This window comes from Anabas testudineus, chromosome 2 (assembly GCF_900324465.2).
Source record: "Anabas testudineus chromosome 2, fAnaTes1.2, whole genome shotgun sequence".
In the NCBI taxonomy this organism is placed as follows: Eukaryota; Metazoa; Chordata; class Actinopteri; order Anabantiformes; family Anabantidae; genus Anabas; species Anabas testudineus.
In genome coordinates, this window is record NC_046611.1 from 7,755,199 (window position 1) to 7,775,953 (window position 20,755).

The 20,755-nt window shown below is 38.9% G+C and overlaps 1 protein-coding gene across 1 annotated transcript in view; it reads right to left on the reverse strand.

The window, feature by feature from the left end:
• The window catches only part of LOC113164370 (gamma-aminobutyric acid receptor subunit gamma-3-like), a 73,924-nt gene that overhangs the window by 44,275 nt on the left and 8,894 nt on the right, over positions 1-20,755 (reverse strand). Inside the window, exon 3 of the mRNA XM_026363635.1 lies at positions 3,720-3,787. Coding sequence (XP_026219420.1) covers positions 3,720-3,787 — 68 coding nt within the window. The remainder of the gene's footprint in view (positions 1-3,719; positions 3,788-20,755) is intronic.

The following is a 20,755-nucleotide window of genomic DNA, read 5'->3' on the forward strand; positions in this document are numbered from 1 at the left end:
ATAGGTTCTACACACATTTCTTTAATTTAAAAGGTTGACAATATTCCATATAACTCAATAAAAACACTGTGTTAAAGCAACATTTAGTATGAAATAGTTAAAAAATGAATTAGTGAACTAATCATGATATATCTAAACTGTGACTTATACTTTTTTAATGAGCTTAATTCATCTGAGACAATTCATTTCTAAACTATTTTCTTAATCACCTGTTGTGTACGTCACAAAGTTAAAGTTATTCACTTTAACTTGATTATTTCAGCACCTGCAGCAGATCTGGATGCAACAGTCTCAAGATGATTTGTCTTGTCTGTTGCCGCTGTGTTTTAGACATGTTTCTATCCTGGAGGTCTCGTTCTACAGTTACTTTAAGCTGAAATGAAAACTGAATAAACCTTTTTTATGAAGAAAACCTTTATGTGAATATGAAATTTTGCTACTTTCCGATTTAGAGTCAAGAATTAAGCATTTCCTCAATGGGAAAGAAACAAATTTTGGCAATGTAGCTGATTTAGTATTTTTAAATTTTGCATTTTATACAGATTCTCAAAGAAACACTACAACTTAAAGGAGAAGCATTGATTTCCTTGTCAAATTACAGACTCAACATCTTGACTCGTGTCTGTGTTAAAATTCACAGAGGAATCACACTTTCCCGTAGCTTTGACGCAGTGAGTCCGTTTCACGAACACAGCAGATTATCCTAATAATATCTGTGCTTAGTTGATACACACTGGCAAGATCCGAAGTAGAGCGGTAAATTCAAGATGCCACCCACTCACCGGCTCGAGCATAGACGACAATAACATAGTGTTGTTGTCAAAGTGCGCCCATCGTTGTCAGTTAATTTACAGGCTGTGTTATCTGACTCTCCCAGCACCAGCTATAAAAGCCCAGCACTATTGCTTGACTTCAATGCTGCTAATGCTGTTTAATCACTCAACCATTCATCACAGTATGTCCTAAATTACTATCAGCTTCATTTGACATTGCATCATCCCAGCCAGTGCCCATTACCATCAGAGCAAATGAGGAAAGATAATGTGTTTTGTTCAAAGGAAGATGAGAAGCTTCCTGGAGTTCAGTTGCTGACTACATTATAGCACCGGAGACAGCCTCAGTGTGTGTGTGATCAATATGGATCATGGATCTAATACACCCTGGGGATTTGACCTGGTTTTTCAAGTGGAAGTCACATACACACACTGGGCTACACATACTTACAACATTCAGAGGGAGCGAACACACCAAACTGAGGTCTCAGGACACATGATAGATTGGACTCAAGTGGGAGGAAAAGTGCAGTGTAGTGTGAATGCAGAGCTTTGGAAAAGAAAACAAGGCCAGGTCAAGCCATAGCAGGCCACGCTAAAGAAATCAGTTGTTTTCTCTTTGACAAGACAGAGGCAGACAGAGAGAGAGAGGGAGATAAAAGAGTTGTGACTTTACACTAATTCCTGTCCAGTCAAGCCCAGAGGCAGCCGGGGAATTGACAATCCATTGACCAGTGTCCATCGGCCCTGACAGGGTGAAGCCAATCAGTGCTTACACAGAGGAAAATAACTTGAATGTCACAGCGGGACCCGGTTCTCCGCTGAGACAAAGTTTGAACTCCCACAGTGAGCCGAGCCCAGTCACGCCCCACTGACCCACTACAGGCTGCAGTAGTTTTTAAACTCACAACGGCAATATTAGTCTGGATTGTGTACGTCTTCATGTGTTTTTACTATTTTGTAGACAGTTTTAATATAAATAAAAAGATTTCAAAACATGGAACAAATATGGAAAACATCGGTACAAAAGAACAATATCAGTACAACAGGGATACAAGTTGTTCTACTTTTATTTATTGATTTAATAAATAAAAGGAAGATCATTTTGTTTAATTTCCACTTGATACATATCCTCCTATTAGTGTGTTCTCCATTCTTGTTGCTTGAAAGATGCACAACTTAAAAAACATAAGCAATTTAGAGGTCAGTACCTCTATCTGTGTGTACATACAGAAGGAAACTGAGCCAAACACACCGAACCATAACAATACACGGGGAACTTGCTGGATTTAGATTTAGTTGTTTGTCATCTGTAGTGGAATCCTGAATTTTAATGCTGAATTCTAGTTTATTCATCCGCACTAGGGATTCAAAGGAAATTATTTAGGATGTAAGTCAGCATAATTCACAAGTTGCCACTAATATCAGACTTTCTGTTTACTTGTTATTCTCTTTTCACCACGTCGGAGCTGTGTTGAATTTCTGCACAAATAAATGCTGCTGCTTTAAGTATGTTTAAGAGTTATCAGCTATTAAGGCTGCTCAGGAATAAAGTTACAGTAAAGATAGTTCAAGAAAATACAACCAATCACACCATCTGCAGCGACTACAAAGTTCACCATAATTACTGAAGTGACTGTGCATCTTATGTTGGCTCCTCAGAGTCCAGAGTACATAAACAACTGTGACTTCACATACACTATTTTGCATCCTAAATTTAATTTACCCAATTACACTTCCTAAATGCTCCCTGCTAAATGCCTGAATCATGCTCAGGCATATAATTAATAGGGTTGAGGGAGCTGTGTATAGTTGGACTCATTTAAAAGGTAGTCTACCACACACAACCTTAACCCTAACAACCTGATAAACAGGCTTGTTTTCCTTGTTGCTAATAGTTATTATAATAATCATCATCACTAAAATACATCAATTTCAGGAAAGTGACACTAAACTGCAAAGACACACATAATATACAGGAAGGGGAAGTAGCAGCAGCATTAGTTCAAGCAATAATTAAGGTTTTGTACTTTAACTCTGAATGCAGATCTAATCTTAAAAATGTAACTTGCAGGATAGTGGTGAAAGTAAAAAGGGCAAAATTGCTTTTACTCCTGGAAATAATGTTGCCAGGCAACAGCTGCAACATCTGGAGATCTGGTACGTTCACAGACAGAATGCTTTCATTATTATGCTTAGCTCTGTTAATATTTGCAAAGCAATACAGTTAGGATGTCTTGAGAGGGAATTTTCAAGCAGGGAAATAAATAACATATGTGAGCCTATTGACAACATCTGAACAGAGCCTTTGCATTACAAATAATAGAAGCCTCTATCGATTTAGCCTACCGCATTTCACTCAAGGCTAAACAGACTGCTTATTCTTTCAGTTGTCTGAAAAGTAGCTATTTTCTCATTACTGCTCATCAGGCTTTCACTTTCGGCTTCTGATCAGGCAAAGTATAACGAAATGTGCATCGATTGATGTTCTAGGCTTTTTCCAAAACTATTTTTTCCTTTGAGTAAAACTGTTCTGGGAATTTTCATCCTGGTGCAAAAGATCTAGTTACTAAATAAAGAATAAACTAGAAAAAACAGTGGCACTGCGAGCAGAGGTCTTCTCTTTTCCACAGACACACAAACTGCTGTTTAACTCGAAAGCAGAAAGCTTTTGTAACAGACTTTCGATGGCTCTTTTGAGTTTTTCAAGCTTACTCGCTTGCTTAATCCAAGCTGATACACGGGATGTGAGCAAAGCCACCACACCTGTCTTTCCTGGCTTCATTTGCTACAGTAGCAGCTGCGGCGGCCCACATGACCTCCAAATACAGCATGAGAAACGACAGCACTCGTGTGAGATGATGCTAATGTTGGACAATGGACTAATGCGTGTGAGTGTGTGCGACTAGAGGAGAAAAGCAGGTGACAGAGAAAGCTTTAACTCACCATATCGATGGATGACACAGGCCCGATGCTGTTGACATATATGCCCACATCAATGACTGTTGGTTTCACTGCAAGAGCCAGAAGGAAGATTAGTGAGTGATGGTAGCAGCACATGGTATAGGTAGGACATGTGAGATTTATACATGTAATCACGCTGGTTTGTCATTTATCCTGCAGAAATGTGAAACAGAACCTGCAGCATGTCCAAAACTCAAATCAATACTGGAGGTAAAAACAATGGTTATCATCATTTACAGTGTCACATTGACATGTAGAATTAATCCAGGGAAGAAAGAAATCAGAAAAACACCACTGTGCTTCCTGGAACGGTTATCATGTTACCATGGCAATTGATAGCATTTCCAGGCACTATGTAGGATCTTGGCTAATTCGGCTTGCCAACATTTGAGTTGGTTCAGAAAAGCAAAATCCAGAGTATCAGAAATGAGGAACGTTGCTGCACCTACAAATGCAAGAACTGACATTTCGTGAATGTGAAATAAGAAAAAAAAGAGGCAAGTTATACGAATCTGTGGGATAAACAAGAGAATCATGTGAAAAAACATGTAATGTATTTCAAGCATCACTCTGCGACACAGACACGTTCTGTCTCACACAAACACAATTTTCTCCCTTTGAGTGCTATTGAAAACAACAACAACAACTGCAAAGGCTCTTTCAGACAATGGTGTAAATGCAGGTTGAGCTGTTTTGGCAGCAGCACACATTATGAGGTTAAGCACAGAGCAGTGGTAAGAGCTCTTGTACTTTTACCCCTGTGAGATGGTGTAATAGTTGGGTTGTATTTTCTTTTGCAGGACTGTGACCAGCACATCGGACGTGTCTGGAATCGGAGGCCTTGCAGGTAAAGTGAGGGTGGTGAGGCACAATTTACTGTCGCTTTGGGTGCCAAAGGTTAGAAGTTCTACCAAATGATGTGTTGTTGTTGTTGTCAAGTGGAGTCTTTTGGAAAAAAAGCCCAAAAATAAGTTTATTTAAGGGAGTTTCACTATGTTGTATGCACGAGACATTTGCACACAAGACATCTTGCAGCATTTTTTTTTTTTTTTTTTAAGGTCAGAACCTTTTTTTTTATCTTATTTAGACAATTTAAAGGTTTTCTGTATTGTTAAACTGTCATCTTCAGTGATTTTATGTGCCCTGTGACGTTGATATGAGTAACAGAATTAGAACTGCATGTCTGTGTATTTATATGCACAATATGTCCCCAGGAACCTGCTGTGCCGGGCCACTGATGCAAACAGTTCTGGTTGGTGGAGGCCTGCTGGGAGGCGTTGATTCAGTTCCAACAGCATGTTCTGCTCCACCAACTGGACAATAAGGGGCAACAATGCAGTTGCGCTTTTGAAATTAGTTTGTTTTTTTTGTCGTTAATTCAGCTTGTGCTTTGCCTACAGATGTTTTCTTACTGAACTATTTCAACTACTGGATGAATTATTGCATATCTGAGACATTCATCATCACCAGAGGATGAATCCTTTAACTTTAATGATCCCCTGATGGCTCCTACAGCATCACCATAGGGCTGACGTGAAATCTGGTATTGATATTTATGTTCTCCTCCTAATTAACAGTAATGGATTGGCCCAGTCAGAGCCCAGACCTCAACCTAATAAAGATGCTGTAGAATGAGCTCAACAGAGCCGCTCACAGCAGACGTCCTAAGAATTTGTCTGAGCTGAACCAGTTCTGTAAAGAAGAATAGTTTGAAATTCTAATCCACAGCTACAGGAAACACTTGCTTGAGGTTATTGCTGATAAAAATGATTGGATTAGTTATGAAAATACTGCTGACATTACATTTCAACCATCACTCTTCAATAAAAACATAAAAGATAACGTTTGTGTTTTATCAGCTTAGAAACATTGTGTTTGGTATTCTTGACTTTGGTGAGGATAGAATCACATTTTGTGACTAATTTATACAGAAAACCAGAAAACTGGACAGTGTCATTAACTTTTCTTGTTTTTTTTCAGGACCTGTATAACCAGGTCCTGACATAAACTGCCGTGCACCTATTAAGCCACTTGTTTTCACCTGCCATGGAAGTTAAAGCCTTTGATACCTCTGCACACATCAATTAAGAAGGTGTGATCCCTTACTGGCTTCCCATTCACAAACACAGTGAGACACTTGTGTTTGGAAGACAAGTATTTCTATCACTACAGGGTTTCCAGTTGGCTTCAGTCGGGTCACGGGCTAGCATCTTCTTTTCAGTAATGTCTGGAAACGTTACTGGGCATCAAGCCCAAGTCCAGGTTTAGAATCAAATCTTATTGTCCACTTGGGAAAATCTGGCAGTGAAGGCGAACAGGACAATACAAACTCATTATGTACAAATTGTAGAGAAATACATACGGTGCATGTATTATTCATAGGCTAACCAGGAACTGAAATGTATTCTAGCATGCACTGAGAAAGCTCAGGAATCATTACTCGTCTCAACACCAGACAGAGACAAAGGGAAGATTCACACAATCTTCTCTTACTGTAGACTAGTTCAACTCCTGTGCATGTCATTGGATTATGCAACAGAAACACCTGGAGGAAACCTAGGTGAGAGTGAGGGCTACTGCCCCTCCTACGAAACCCATTTGCAGTGGAAATTGAAAATTGAAAGAGCACAGAAGAAGAAGCGCAGAGTGAGAAGCTGATCTGTTACAGCTAAGAAGATATGCAGCATTTGGAAACTGGGACAACCTGAGGGGAAATGTGCTTAATACAGCACAGTGGATAATCAAGGTAGACAATGATACATGTCTACACAACATATGGCAGATTCATGTGTGATGATGATGCAGCTATAAATATTATAGATGTTTTTGTTGTCTGCATTGTACTTATAGCTTGAGAGCTTGTTTTTCTCTTTAATTTAATTGGTTTCTTTTCAAATTTAATCAGTATGGAAGGTAACTAAACACACCTCTTTATCTAAATAATCCATCTATTAGCCCAATTTTCTACTTGTAACAGAGGGCAGATAATCCACAGATGCCAATATGAATTCTTCATCCTCTTCATCCTCCTCATCCTCCTCGTCATCTTGATTTTCAGAAAAACATGACAGGCCCCATCTGTATTACCGAATTACCCTGTGGGCCTTGATTAAGAAGAGAGGGCTTTTATGCCTGCTTGGTCTGGCTGGCATGACAAATGCATTACACATTGTCAGCAACAGACACACACACACACACACACACACACACACACACACACACACACACACACACATTTACATGTGTACATGCAGATACACAAATCCCAGCTGACCATTCAACTCCCATATGTTCAGTGTCCAAGGAGCACTGCTCTGGGAGTGCTCGGAGGCCTCAGTGGGCTGTCAGATGTTATCCCGTGAGTTAGCCTCAATTCATTCTCAATTTCAAAATAAATGGGTCATAAAATAATTAATTACATCCTGTTTACGAAAAGTCATTTACAGTACAAGCCTCAGAGCCCTCATGCCATACAGTAGAAAGGGGTTATTTTTACCAGACTTAGCAATTAGCCACAGAACTAACAATTGTTAGAAACAACTGATATAAAATTGTATTTTAAATTGCAAAATCAGCTGATGCCTCAATGTTTTATACACTGAACCTTGCTAGCAAGATGATCTACTACTAATCAATACTCAGTCAGTCCAGCATTTTACTGATGGGTATTTTTGTTAATACAAATAATAATAAATTAATGACTAGATAATTAATTAATTTATATTTGAATTGCAATAAAATATTATTTGTACACCAGAAACAACAATATCTGATGAAAATATTGTACTTTTAAACCTTTTACCCCCTACAAGGTTGACTTGTTAATGAGTATTATATGTCAATGAAGTTAGGCTAAATGTAGATCTGTCTGTATAATGCAGGTCAACAGCAGCATCTTTAACCAAAATCATACAGTTGAATCAACACCTACAAAACAGTTTCAACAAAAACTAAGAGCTAAGAGCATTAAAAAAGTCACTATGACTTATTCATCCTCCATTTCCTTCTGTGTTAATACACTAATACACTACTAGCCAGGTACCGCTGGCAGAGGAAGAAGTGCTGGTTTGGGAGTATGGGGGGTTCTGTCAGAGTCCATCTGAACCTGCTTAACTTTAAGATATGCAGCAAATTGGGCTGAATCGCTAGTTTTCAGCCTGTTCATAGCTATTAGCAACTGACCATAGAGCTGTGGTCAACACAGACAGGTAGAGTTAGAAAATGGATTGGAGCTGACATTACTGTTTTTTTCTTCAAGCTTATCCTTAAATGATTGTTTTTAACTACATTTATTGGCTTTTCACTCTATGCGCTTTTATTGCACGTACAGCAAGGAGGTGCAGAGAGTTAGTTTTGGATAAAACATTTCACTATAACTAGGGATGAAAGGAGAACTGATACTTCTCTATGTCAATACCAAGATTCTAAAAACTTGATGGTACCAAAGGTACGAGAAGTAGCTGTCAGAGTACGATGTCTGCGGCACTGATGAGCTCAGCAAATAAAGTGTTGCCTGACGCTGAATGCTGAGAGAATAATGTTTATATGCCAGTATTAACAAAAAGGTGGCATAGACCTGCAATGGGTAATTGATGCTGAGAGGGGCACCTTTGATTAATTTGAGAAAATGGCAGGGGGTTTAAGGCCCCACAGCCACCATCTCTATACGTGCCTGGTGTAAAGTAACAAGCACAGACGTTGTCAACTTGAATAATGTCTTACTTCATCTGGGCTCCCTCTCCTCGCCTGCTGTACGTGTGGATGTGCTAACCCCCCCCTCACAGAGACAGAGAGGACAAACTGCATCATAAAGACCAGCAGTGCACACTATAGAATTTAAAGCTGAGTGAATTTGTAATGGAGGGATTGTTATTACCTTATCCTCCAAGGTTTTTATGTCTAGATGTTTGTACCTCTATGTAAAAGTCACTTAACACTGACAACAGAAAAAAATGTACTTTTTCCTTTCAACTTTGCAACTCCACAGTCTGAAGGCTCTGGAGCTGCTGCATGACTTGGTGCTCTCTGAGTAACAGAGGAACAACAAAACAACTAGATGGTTAAAAGTGCAGAGCTGTAGCAAGTTGCAAGGAGCTGGAGATTGTTATGGAAAGGCCTTAGCTGAAGCTAAACTGTAATTATTTGCTTTTAAGTGTATTATTGCCATTGGCACAAACACTAAGTGCCCAGTAACTACAGCATCTATTAATTCATCCCTTCAAACTAAGATTTAACTAATAGCTCAAGTCAGCTATGAATCCAGAAGAAGTCTGCACACACTATGTAATCCATCAGTCCATACTCTGATGCACAGATACAGCCCATGTCATCCACCATAATCACACATCACGTCATGCATGACCTCTTTTGCCTTGTTGACACGTGTAAAGCTCAGCAGCCCACAAAGCTGTTAGTGCTACAATGATGGTCCAGTGTTGAGCAATCAGTCACTACAGTATTTAGACGAGAAGGTTGATGCCATTTTGACGCCTCTATATATTTAAACCTACATATAGATGGGAGTTACCTTGATATAAAGACTAAAAGGGAAAAAAAAGCAATGGCCTGGCTCTATTGAGAGGCAGCTTCACATAAGTGGTCGAATATTTCCTCACTTACTGTCGCTCTTTCAGCTGAGAGCGAATAAGCAATTTCCCAAAATATCTAAATGTTCCTTTAAATAATGGCGCAATCCTTCAGAATTCAGTAGAAATAAGTGTTGACCTTAAAGTGCTGCGGGCATAATTACACAATCTTTCCTGCAACATGGATCTGATCCCTTAGCAGCCTCCCAACAGTGAGCATTGCAAACAGAGTTTGATATACTGAATAAAACACTCGCAGAGAGTAAACCCAGGCTTTTCACTTATTGTTTAACCCCAACTAACTTTAGTAAATATACCTTTAGCTCAGGCTGAAGAGTTCAAATTGACTTTGATAGGAGTGTATTTTCAGAACATAAATGCTCTGCTTTCTGTATTTCTTTTTGACTTTGCAGCAGCTGCAGGCCTGTTGTCATCAGGTAGTGTTGTAATTGCGATCACATTTGTCAAAGCAGAACTCGTAAATGTGAGCTGACAACAGGAATATTTGTGTCAGCCCCCAGTGGTAATCACAAGTTGGCCCTTTTTTGTAGGTTCCCAAAACTCCTTTTTAGCAGTACAGATTGGTTGATTGAAGATTGGCTGAGTCAAATGATGTTGGTTTCATTTTGTCTAAAATGAAATTATTTCAAATTAAAAATAAAACTATTCCAATAAATGATGTACAAAAATCCAAAACTCATCTTACATAGTTTTAATATTTGACGTTGACATTCAAGTTCAAGAAGTGGACACTTGTAAATAAAAACATAATTCAATTTATTTTTTCTAATGGGAATCCAGAATTAAACAGCATGCAGCACTAAATCTGAAGTGTCATAAAGACATAGATGCAATTTGTAGTAGCAGCACTGTAGCAATGGCAACTAATCTTTATGTACGTGACTGCACCAGCTCCACTTAGGGAGAAAACTCTCTCTGCTGTCTGTTTCAGCACTCATCAGCTGGCATGGCGGTCCACACCGCACAGTGGCAGACCTACAAATTTCCTTGGTGTGCACACACATGCACCCACATAAATTGTTGATTAACGAAAAAATGTCAGAACTGTTTAGAAGCGCAAGAAAACACAAACAGGGCTAAAGGACTTGAGTAATTTAAATATTACGCTCTGTACACCAAGTTCTAATGAAACCGACCCATTGAATTTGTTAGATAATGGATTTATTTACTTAACATTTGAGTAAAATGTCAGGGCACACACAAGCTCACTCTGTTTCACAGGTTCCTCATGTTGGTGGATAATTAAATAGCGATACAGACCTATCCCAGGGAACCTCAAACTGAGTTCAAATAAAAGCTGTTAATGTTTCAAGTGAAAACTGAATACTAGAAATGCAACAGGATGTTGTATAGTAATCGTCTTTGGTGAACTTTGCAGCATTTTTGTTTTTCTTTGCCTTAATTAATCTATGAAATAAATACTAAATATTGAAACTTATCTATAGCTATAAAAGTTCACTGGGCCGTACTGTGTGACTTACAGAAGATAATGGTCAGTTCCAGAGTAAAACAAAAAAAGGATTAAGCATTTATGGAAGCGTGTATTTTTGAGATGTTGTGAAAGGTTTCACCATCATCCACGAGGTAAAAATAACAACTGTCAAGCTTTATTTAGCACTTTTCAGTAAAAGTCAGAATTAAAATATAAAAGTTATGAATTTGTACCTGGAATTATGTACATTTATTTTCATCAATTCAAAATGACTGTAGTAAAGGTGTGTATGCCTGTGATAAACCTAATATACAATCTGGATGTTTTTGAAGTTAACTCTATATTTCTGAATGTTTTTGTCTTTACATCACGACAAAGTATTTACCTAATTATAAAGTCAAAAGAAGAAATATTAAAAATAAAAAACAATATCAATGGCAATGCATTTTAACTTGTTTTTTCTCTGATGACACAAATCTAAGTCTCTGGTACATCCCAGTGGGCTTTAACTCAATTAGTGAGGTCATTTCTGCCTCCAGGAAATGTTTAAATAACTAAAACTGGATACTGCATGTGGCCAACAGCAGCCATCTGGTTCTTCCAAGCACAAGACACACAGTCTGAAAATGATTTGAAAATACTATTTGACCCACATCTGTACATTTCAGCAGCTCCTCACAAGGACAAGCTGCAGTGAGCCATCTGCACTGCTTAGAGGGACATCAGCTGTAATCACCCAACTACTGGGAAACTGTAGTCCTTCAAACACAAGTGATGTTTACTGCTGAACTCTATCACACAAAAAAGCTGTGTGATTTGACAGCCTTTCATCTGGCAGATACAAGTCCAGCAGAAAAATCAGACCACATGAGAAGATGATATATCCTGTATTTCTAAAGACACACACAGGATGTGAGTTCTGCCTAGTTTGACACATTTAGTGCCACATAACACAAAGAAGGACAAATCTGTCTAAACCAGAATTGACTGAAGGGTCACAGAAAAACTGTAGAGACACGAGGAGAAACGAGTCAGAGCAAACTTTTGTAGGGTTAGATGTGAAGACTGATATCATACTCATGTCTGTCAGCTAAATATGTATCTAGAGCTAGCAGCTGGTTAGTTAGTTAGCTTAGTACAAAACCTAAAAACCAGGAACTGGCTTGTCCATTTGTGTCCGACAGTTGTGAGGGTAGCAGTGTAGACTCCAAGAAGATAATAGTCCCAATCAAGAAACAGTACACAAGTACAGGCCTCATAAGGTTAAATGTTTAAATAGTACAGTATCTTAATGATTACCTTGCTACCATAAGTCGTTTCATATTCTCAGGGAGAAATCAAATACGGTCTTGGCTCTTTAACTGCTAGCCAGTTGCTAGCTTCGAGTGGCTACTGTCTGGGGGCTGAGCAGGTAGGGCACAGAGGGCTTTTAGAGCTTGTTTACAGACTACAGGTGCCTGTTGAAGCAAAAAAAACAAAAAAAAAAAACAAAAGAGAAATATTATGGCCTGACAGATAAAGCAGAGAGCTGTAACTCGCTGCTGTAGTTTTTGGGAGGTAACGCTTTGTTGGTTCATCACAACATTAAAATGTTCACATTATTTTTTACATTGATAAACTGATGTTGTAAAATTGCTGATTATAGGCAGTTTCAGCAAAAGCAAAACATTTTCCCTTCTCATTTATGTTGACCTGCTGTTGACAGTGATCAAGGACGTGCAGTATCCTGCAAACAGCAGGTGAACTGGGCTGCTAGCTGCGTTGGATGGATTTAAAGCAGAGTAATGCTGACATGCATTTGCTCAGTAAATCTTCCCTGTATAAACAGATATTATTTAAATTGCAGAGTGCAGCTTCACCAGGTGACCCTCCAGAGTGTACTTTATTAGACCAAGCGAGAAAAAAAAAAACCTGTTAGAGAAACACTCGTCTAGTTCATTTCATTGGACGGAGATAAAAGATGGCATCAGTTGTGCCGAGGATTTTGTAAAAACTCATATATTCCCTTTATGAATGCTGAATAAAAGTCATGTAAGTCTCAGTGAAAAGACTTTCTCATCAGACAGATATTGACTGGCTGAGTAGGTGTGTGTTCAGTGTTTGTGTATTAGTGGTTTGTATATGTAGGTGTGCGGGGGGGGGGCTGAGCAAGCACATACTGTACTGTACCAGATTGAATTCAGTTCCCTGTATCAAACATAAAAGATCAGGGGAGGAAAGGTATTTCTCTTTCCTCAGAGGTTTAATGAGAACCAGGCACAGGGAAAGGTCTCACTGCTTATGAATCGCCACCAGGCAATCACACACAGCTAACACCGAGCAATCACTCAGCAAAATGGGGAGGAGGCAGGTGATGCTTGTTACACACAAACACACACACTTACGCAAACAGTGAAGAGGGGCTGTTATAAATAATCACTTAGTTCAATTTACGTTAAAATTTAAAGAATAATGAATCAAATACCAGTTCTTATACCTGCTATCATTGGTAAATGAACTTCATATGAACCATTTATTGTATTAATTCATTTTTGATTGAATTCAAAGTGATGCTACGACACATAGACTTAAATCAATCCCAGGATACTGGGTTTGGAATCACAAGTATCACAGTACATTTATGGAATCGCAGTACATTTATAGTAACACTAGGAGGGCTCGGACATCGACCGTGACAGGTCTCCTTAGTGGGGGTGTGAGTGGGTGGACAGAGGGGTACGTGTCTTGGTGTCACACATCCCACTGTACTGTTAAACTGACATAAGACTGGTAGAAGAGTTGAGTCCTTGATGACCAACATTGCCACTTTCCCACAAGCAACTTGTCACTTTAACGCGACGAGAAAGAAAAAAAAAATAAAACACCCGTCACAGCTGGAGAAATTCCGGAGACTTAATTAGATTGTGTGTCCATCAGGTAAACAATGAATTATGCATTATTGTACTCCCCAGGTGCAACCACAACAGTGGAAACTGCCTGATACTGAACAAGCTAATATGAGGGGTGAAATTTTAGCAGTAACATACTTTCAGAGAACTGTCTGCTGTGTGGGGAAAAACATACAGGTAATACCTCTGTTTTTCTGACTGCAGATGCCTAAATGACAGTGACAGTAAAATACAAAATACAATAGCTCCCAGTTTCCATCAATACTTTTAACCCAATTTCACGAAAATGTGCAAAAGAAAATTTGATATTATGACTGAGCAACAGTTCAACCTCTAAAGCATTTATTTTTCCACCTGAACCAAGCACAAGTGTTAAATTTGGAGCTATTTATTTAAATTTGATATAAACAAATTGAACATCATAGGTGTCCGGTTAAACAGTCTGGTTATTAAAAGTAAATGCACAACTTCCAACCAATCCCGTTTTAATGTGGCAGTAGAAAGACAAAAAAACCTAAATTGTTTGTGGCACAGTAAGTCTGTACTTCACCTCTATTTTGTATTGAGTTATGCATTTTAAATCTAGCACAATTAGACAGAATTATAATCAATTATCACTGAAGCTTCACAAACAAAACAGCTGCTCTAGTTAAATGGTTCCTCTCATTTGTACTCCAGTGCGTCTCCACTAAATGACCAGGCTTACCTTGCTATATAACCTGTACAGGTCCAAGCCATCTCCGCTATCCTTTTATGCATTTTGAAAGTCTATCCACCCCTCCAAAAATCCTGGCTTACCACCGGTGCTTCGACTGGAATGGAGCCGACATGGGAGACACAGATGGAAATCGATTAAATGGTTAGAGCTCACAGGGATGGGAAATGTGTCAGCCATGATGCAGCCCCAGCTAGGTCTTATTACCACCTAATGCACTTCACTTTGGTATCTGCCTCCCACTTTAAAACGTTACAAGATTGCTGGACCATTCCTTTGTTGTTTCTCATTAACTCGGGCATGCTGAGGGAATGAAAGGAGAGAGTTTACAGAGCTCCACGACCTCTTGTTGGAGATGAATTAAACATTTTAAAAAGAAGCTAAATTTATATTCAAGGTCTCCTATTTGACTATTTAGTGACTGTGTTTTTATAAAAGGCAGCAGAGAAACAGGGAATCATCTTTGGTGCTCCTAAATATAATGAGCTCATCTTATCTGTGAGTTATTATTAGATCATAGACAAACACACAGGCAAATTTAACACGATGACAACGTACAGAAATGTCCCACACACAAGGCATCATGTGGCAGATGATGATATGTGACATATGGCTATAACAATGAAAAATGTACAGTATCAACTATTTAACTTGGAATGAAGAACAAAATGAGTGTCATATGACATAAACTGGTTTGGTTTGACATATTGTCCTGTTTTATTAGCATTAACCTTGTTTTGTTTTTAATAAAATGTAGTTTATTGTAAACAATCTAGAGTAAAACATTAGAAAAACACTAATCCTAACACATTAAAGGGTGGCTTCACCTATTTTTTTCCCACCTATTGCACCACTTCTGCTGAAAAACTCATGAGTTTAAATGTTATTTGGAAGAATTCTGGGGGAGCATGTCAATCAACACTACAATGTTGGTAGTCTGAATAGATTATTTTAACATAGAGATGGCAGAGGAGTGTTTATTACCATCCGTATACATATATTCCACTAACTAGAATAAAACTGATCAAGTTACCCTTTAAGAACACACACACAGACACACACAGCATAAGGGACATTTGCATCATAGAGCTCATAAAAGGTTACCCCAATACGCCAGCTTGTGTGTGTGTGTGTGTGTGTGTGTGTGTGTGTGTGTGTGTGTGTGTGTGTGTGTGTGTGTGTGTGTGTGTGTGCGCGCGCCCTCCTTCCCGCAGGTGATTGTCAGCTCGGCTAACCTGGCTACCTAAGATGTGAGGAAAAGCATTTGCCAGGATTCTAAACTCCTCTTCATCTTACGAAATGTCACTGGACTTGAAATATTGAGGAGGCTCGTGTGAGAATCGTCCTTTGAGCTGGTGAGGTGTCACCACTGTGCCAAATGTCAGCTCTGTGAGGATCAAGAAGCTGAGGCCTGCTAGGGCCGAGTCAGCCTCAAAGCTGCCAAAGATCTGAGCCAGAGGCCAGAGACAACGATTTTACTATAAAGAAAATGCTGCAATTTTGGATGGTAGTTTCTTAAAGCAGCATCAGACTAAACGGTAAGACCGTATCTCTCAGCGTCCAGTTCACATTACATTAGAGTGCTTATCCTGTTTCTAACTTAAGGATAAATGCCAAGCTATGTCACCAGGTTTAGCCTAACCTACAGGATTAAGTGTAATCCATCTCTTACTGTTATTTGAAGCTGCCAGGGTACACGCTGCAACATCTGCATCTATTTCAATATGAACCTTTTTATTCAAATCCAGCAATAATCACGAGATGGAGCCTTCAAGTAACAAAAATGGCATTACTGTTATTTAAATCAAACTGCACTGTGCTGAAATATAAAAACGATTCTTTTGGTGTTATAGTATTTCTACAGTACATGAAATATGAACAATGAATGCAATTAATAGATATACGAGGTGTGTGCCTCACAGAACATCTCAATTTATCAGCTAAGACTGTACTTGAGCTCAGGGAAAACCACAGAGGCTGCTGCACACACACAAACACACACATGCAGCTGAATGGTAATGTTGGTAACCCTAGTAACGTTATGAGCAGCACCAAGTTCATGTAATTAACCTGTCATTAGCCTAAACAAGCTAACATTAGCCTGTGTGAACGTTGTGTGTGCACATTACCAGAACAGATACAGCCATCAACAACATGGAAAATGTAAGATATGAACATTTTAACAACATGTCATTGTGAAATGAACGACTATCACCACTGAAACTACAGTACTCTGCTATGTACTGTGAAGTCAGTTCATTCAGTTCAAAAGTTAAGTTTAGATTATTACGGTTTAACACTTCAAGTTTTCTTGACAATTATGAGTCGGCTGGACAGTTGCATGATATGAATGATTGGCTGTTAATAAAATATCAAGCTAATCAATATCAACTGTGTCTAATTATTTGAGTGATTTGCAATTAAAAGGAATTTCGATTAATTTGCTAAACAGGATGACCAAGAGCTTTTTTAGATTGAGCCATGTTTTTCCTATAACATACAGTTTATAAGTCTTGGTATAAGTCTAGGTTGTTGATCATGTCACCAGTTTCAAAAACCACATGCAGACTGGAAATATAAATAAAAACAGAGTGAGTCTGAGCTGGAGACAGAGTTTTCATGCTCTGGATTCAATAACCTTGTGATCTTTTAAAGAAGCCGCGTGCAGCTCTGTTCATTAGTGAAGAGCAGCTTCAAGTTGAAATACACCTCGGATTTATCACCTTTCAGGCAGACACACAGCTTTAAATTCAAAGATCAAAGAGAATCAAAGGAGAATCAATTGATGGCAGTTACTTCAGGATATGGGCGAAACATGATTCATGTCTTTCATGTGTCTTTTGCATAAAATTGTGGTTGTTCACCCAGAAAAACACAGTGTCGACTGCCAAGACTCATGGGATGTCGTACTGGCTCAGGGTGAAAAATAACAATCAGGCTGAGAAAGGCAACAGTTATTAATGAACAGGTTTGAAACCATGTTCCACAAAGACTTTGCAGATTATATCAGAAGGAATTTAACATAGTTTGTTCTTATAGTGAACTACTATATAATCTAGCATAAATTTAAATTTGAGTTTTTCAGAGAAATTCGTTTAATGTTGATATTAGAAACATTTTAATATTAGTTTAGTACGATAAACTGCTGCAGGTGCCAATTCTTCAGCTGGGCTTATTAAAATCATTTCAAAAGACGAGGCTGCAATAAGCTGATACGTTTAACAGTGCACCAGGTAAACAGGTTTCAAATCTGGCAATAACATGTTTGTTTATGTAATATAAATTCTGTAATGTTTCCTGTAACATTTGTTTGAATTGGCACCGTTTTGCTTAGCATTTTATTTGCCATTTGCCAAAATGTGCAGGTACAGGTGGATGGAAACTATTTAATGTTACTGGTGTTGTAGGGCTTTTTTAATCACATACCAAATGATTTTACATCTCCATTTATTACTATTGAGTTTTTCCACATCACAACTATCATAAATCTGTAGTAATTATCTACTAGCTCATATTTATTTTTGGCAGATGTTCCTTTTTGTTTTCAGTTAGAGCTACATGTCAGTATCTGAGTTATCTCAGGCTGTAAGACACAGATTACAAACTCAGTCTCAACTTTTTCAGGAAATAAGATTCTTCAAATCTGACTTTCACTGCTTTTATGCTTTAATAAAACAAAGGATGCAACTAAATCTTTTATCAAACAAGAGGAAAATGTAGGGCTGGTGACGTATACTGTACAAGGACATGAATAGATTTCACTGAAGCCAAATGTTACAGTGCCTCCATCTCTGATTGAAGCTGACATGACTTGTGAACTGGATGCATGATATTTTAATATAGAACACGAAGTGGGTCAAACTTTCCACTGGGATTTGAGAAATTCTAAACTCTGAGGCGTAAACATGGACATAAATTATGTAGTAGCTTACAGTAATTGGTCGTAAGTAAGAGGAAGTTTAGAAGCGAGAAAGACGAGGGTCATGACGAAATGGAGGGAGAAGGGATGAAGGAGGGAAGTGAGTGAGCAACAGAGAGACAGGAAACAGCTGTAAACCAATAATGTCTGAGCAGCTTTGGTTTCTATTTCTGACACACACACACACACACACACACACACACACACACACACACACACACACACACACACACACCTGGCTTTTATCTGAATCAAAGTCCTTTCCTTCACTGAGAGACACATTTAGCTCATGTGTAATATTATGCAAGTACACCAGTGACCACAAGGAAATGAACACATATAAATGGATAAAATTACAATACAGCTCCAAAATAGTAGCTGCCAGTTGGTAACAAATGCACATGCAGTCTTTCCCTTTTCACTCCCACCCACAGACTTAATTGTGAGCACCAGACATATTCTGTGAGGTATAATAGCAGATATGATTGCAGCAACGTGGTCAGTCAGTGTTGATCAATAGCTTGTTAGTTATGGACAATTATTGCCTTCAGTCACAGTCAATGGCCGCAATCACACACAAGCTGCATCTGGATTAGCTACCATAGAAGCCCAAAAGAAAGAAGACAGGCATCTGAAGACAGCGCTCAGGACTTGTGGATATCCCAAGTGGGCCTTTAACAAAGCAGGAACCTGTTCCAGGAAAAGAACAAGGGAACAGTCGGAGTCTCAGGTCCTACGCAAAAACCTGGTCATACCTTACATGGCTGGGGTTTCAGATAAGCTGAAGAGGATTTTCAGAAAACACAACATCCCTGTCTATTTCAAACCCACTAACACACTCAGACAGAAACTTGTACATCCCAAAGATCGGACTCCAAAACACAAGATGAGCAATATAGTGTATGCGGTCCAATGCAGTGAGGAATGCCCTGAACTGTACATTGGAGAAACCAAACAGCCGCTACACAGGAGGATGGCACAGCACAGGAGGAGTAACACCTCAGGTCCTGAATCAGCTGTGTACCTTCATCTTAAGGATAAAGGACACTCATTTGAGGACTGTGACGTTAAAATATTGGACAAAGAGGACAAGTGGTTTGAGAGAGGGGTGAGGGAAGCCGTGCATGTGCAAATCAACACTCCCTCTCTCAACAGAGGTGGAGGACTTAGACACAACCTGTCTTCTATTTATCATGCTGCCCTTTCATCTATCCCCAAAAAGGCCAGAAACAGTTCACACCTGCACCAGGTTGGACACACTTAACGACCCATTTAGGTGTTACGAGGGGGTGGGCTGAGGTGTGATCATATATATGAGAAACTGTCAGGCTGCTGGTGATGGCAGGCAGCCTTAGACTGAAGCAGACATGTAGAGTCTCATATATACACACAATATAAGCGACGATAAGTAAAATAGTATAATTCAACATAGGAGGATCGCTGGCTACTGTGATCGCTGTGATACTACCTCAGATACACAATACAAAGTGATAAAAATAACTGATGATCATCAAATGCTTAATTAATTTGAGCCAATGAAGAAGCTGAAAACAAAATACAAATGAAATATTTTCTTAACTGCAATCTAGACTCCATTTTCTAAATAACTGGCCCAAAGCCCTCCTTGTCAACAGTCTTCACATCTTTCTAGTCTTTACTTCATTTATAGCAGGGAGTAACACTGCTAAACATGCTGACAAAATCATTTTGCTTAATGTCACTGGTTTCCAACACAATCTAAAATTTAGGCATATCCAATAATTCAACATACTTTTGTGCCAAGTTTGTTCAAATGTAAAAAAATACTGGCTTAAATCACACAGCATATGTCACAGTCCCCACTGCAAACTTCATGTGTTGTGTATCACCAGACAAATATAGAGATAATATAAATAAGCAGTAATAGATTACTTTAATGTAGGCATCTGGGAGAGTTGAAGAGCAAACAGGTGAACAGGAGTCAGGTGGGGACAGTTAACAGGTACAGGTGTGAATACACTACATGTGTGTTCATGGTAATGAAGGGAATAATCAACCAATGCAACAGTGCGCCTTTTCTTTTCTTTAACTTTAATCAAACTCTTTGAATTTGCTCCCAAACTACAAGTGTTCATGGCTGCAGAACCCTACTCCCGCCCGCTTTGTCCTTGATTCCCTGGTGAGCACATACGCAAACTCTGACACACACACGCACACGCACGTCTTCGCACAGTAAACGAGGATCACACATAGTGATCACACTCCAAGTCCAAAAGGAGAGTGACACAATAGGGACACGAAACCATCTCATCTTCATCTGAGGCGAACTGTTTCTTATCGGTTAAGGTGAGGATCAACACTTGTTCAGCTCCAGGGAAATGTGGGTCACTTTCTTTGCAAGTAGACCAGTCACCCAGTTTATATAAAGATTAGACTCGCTGCTGACTTGACAAGACTGAAAGAGACAAGAGGAAAACAA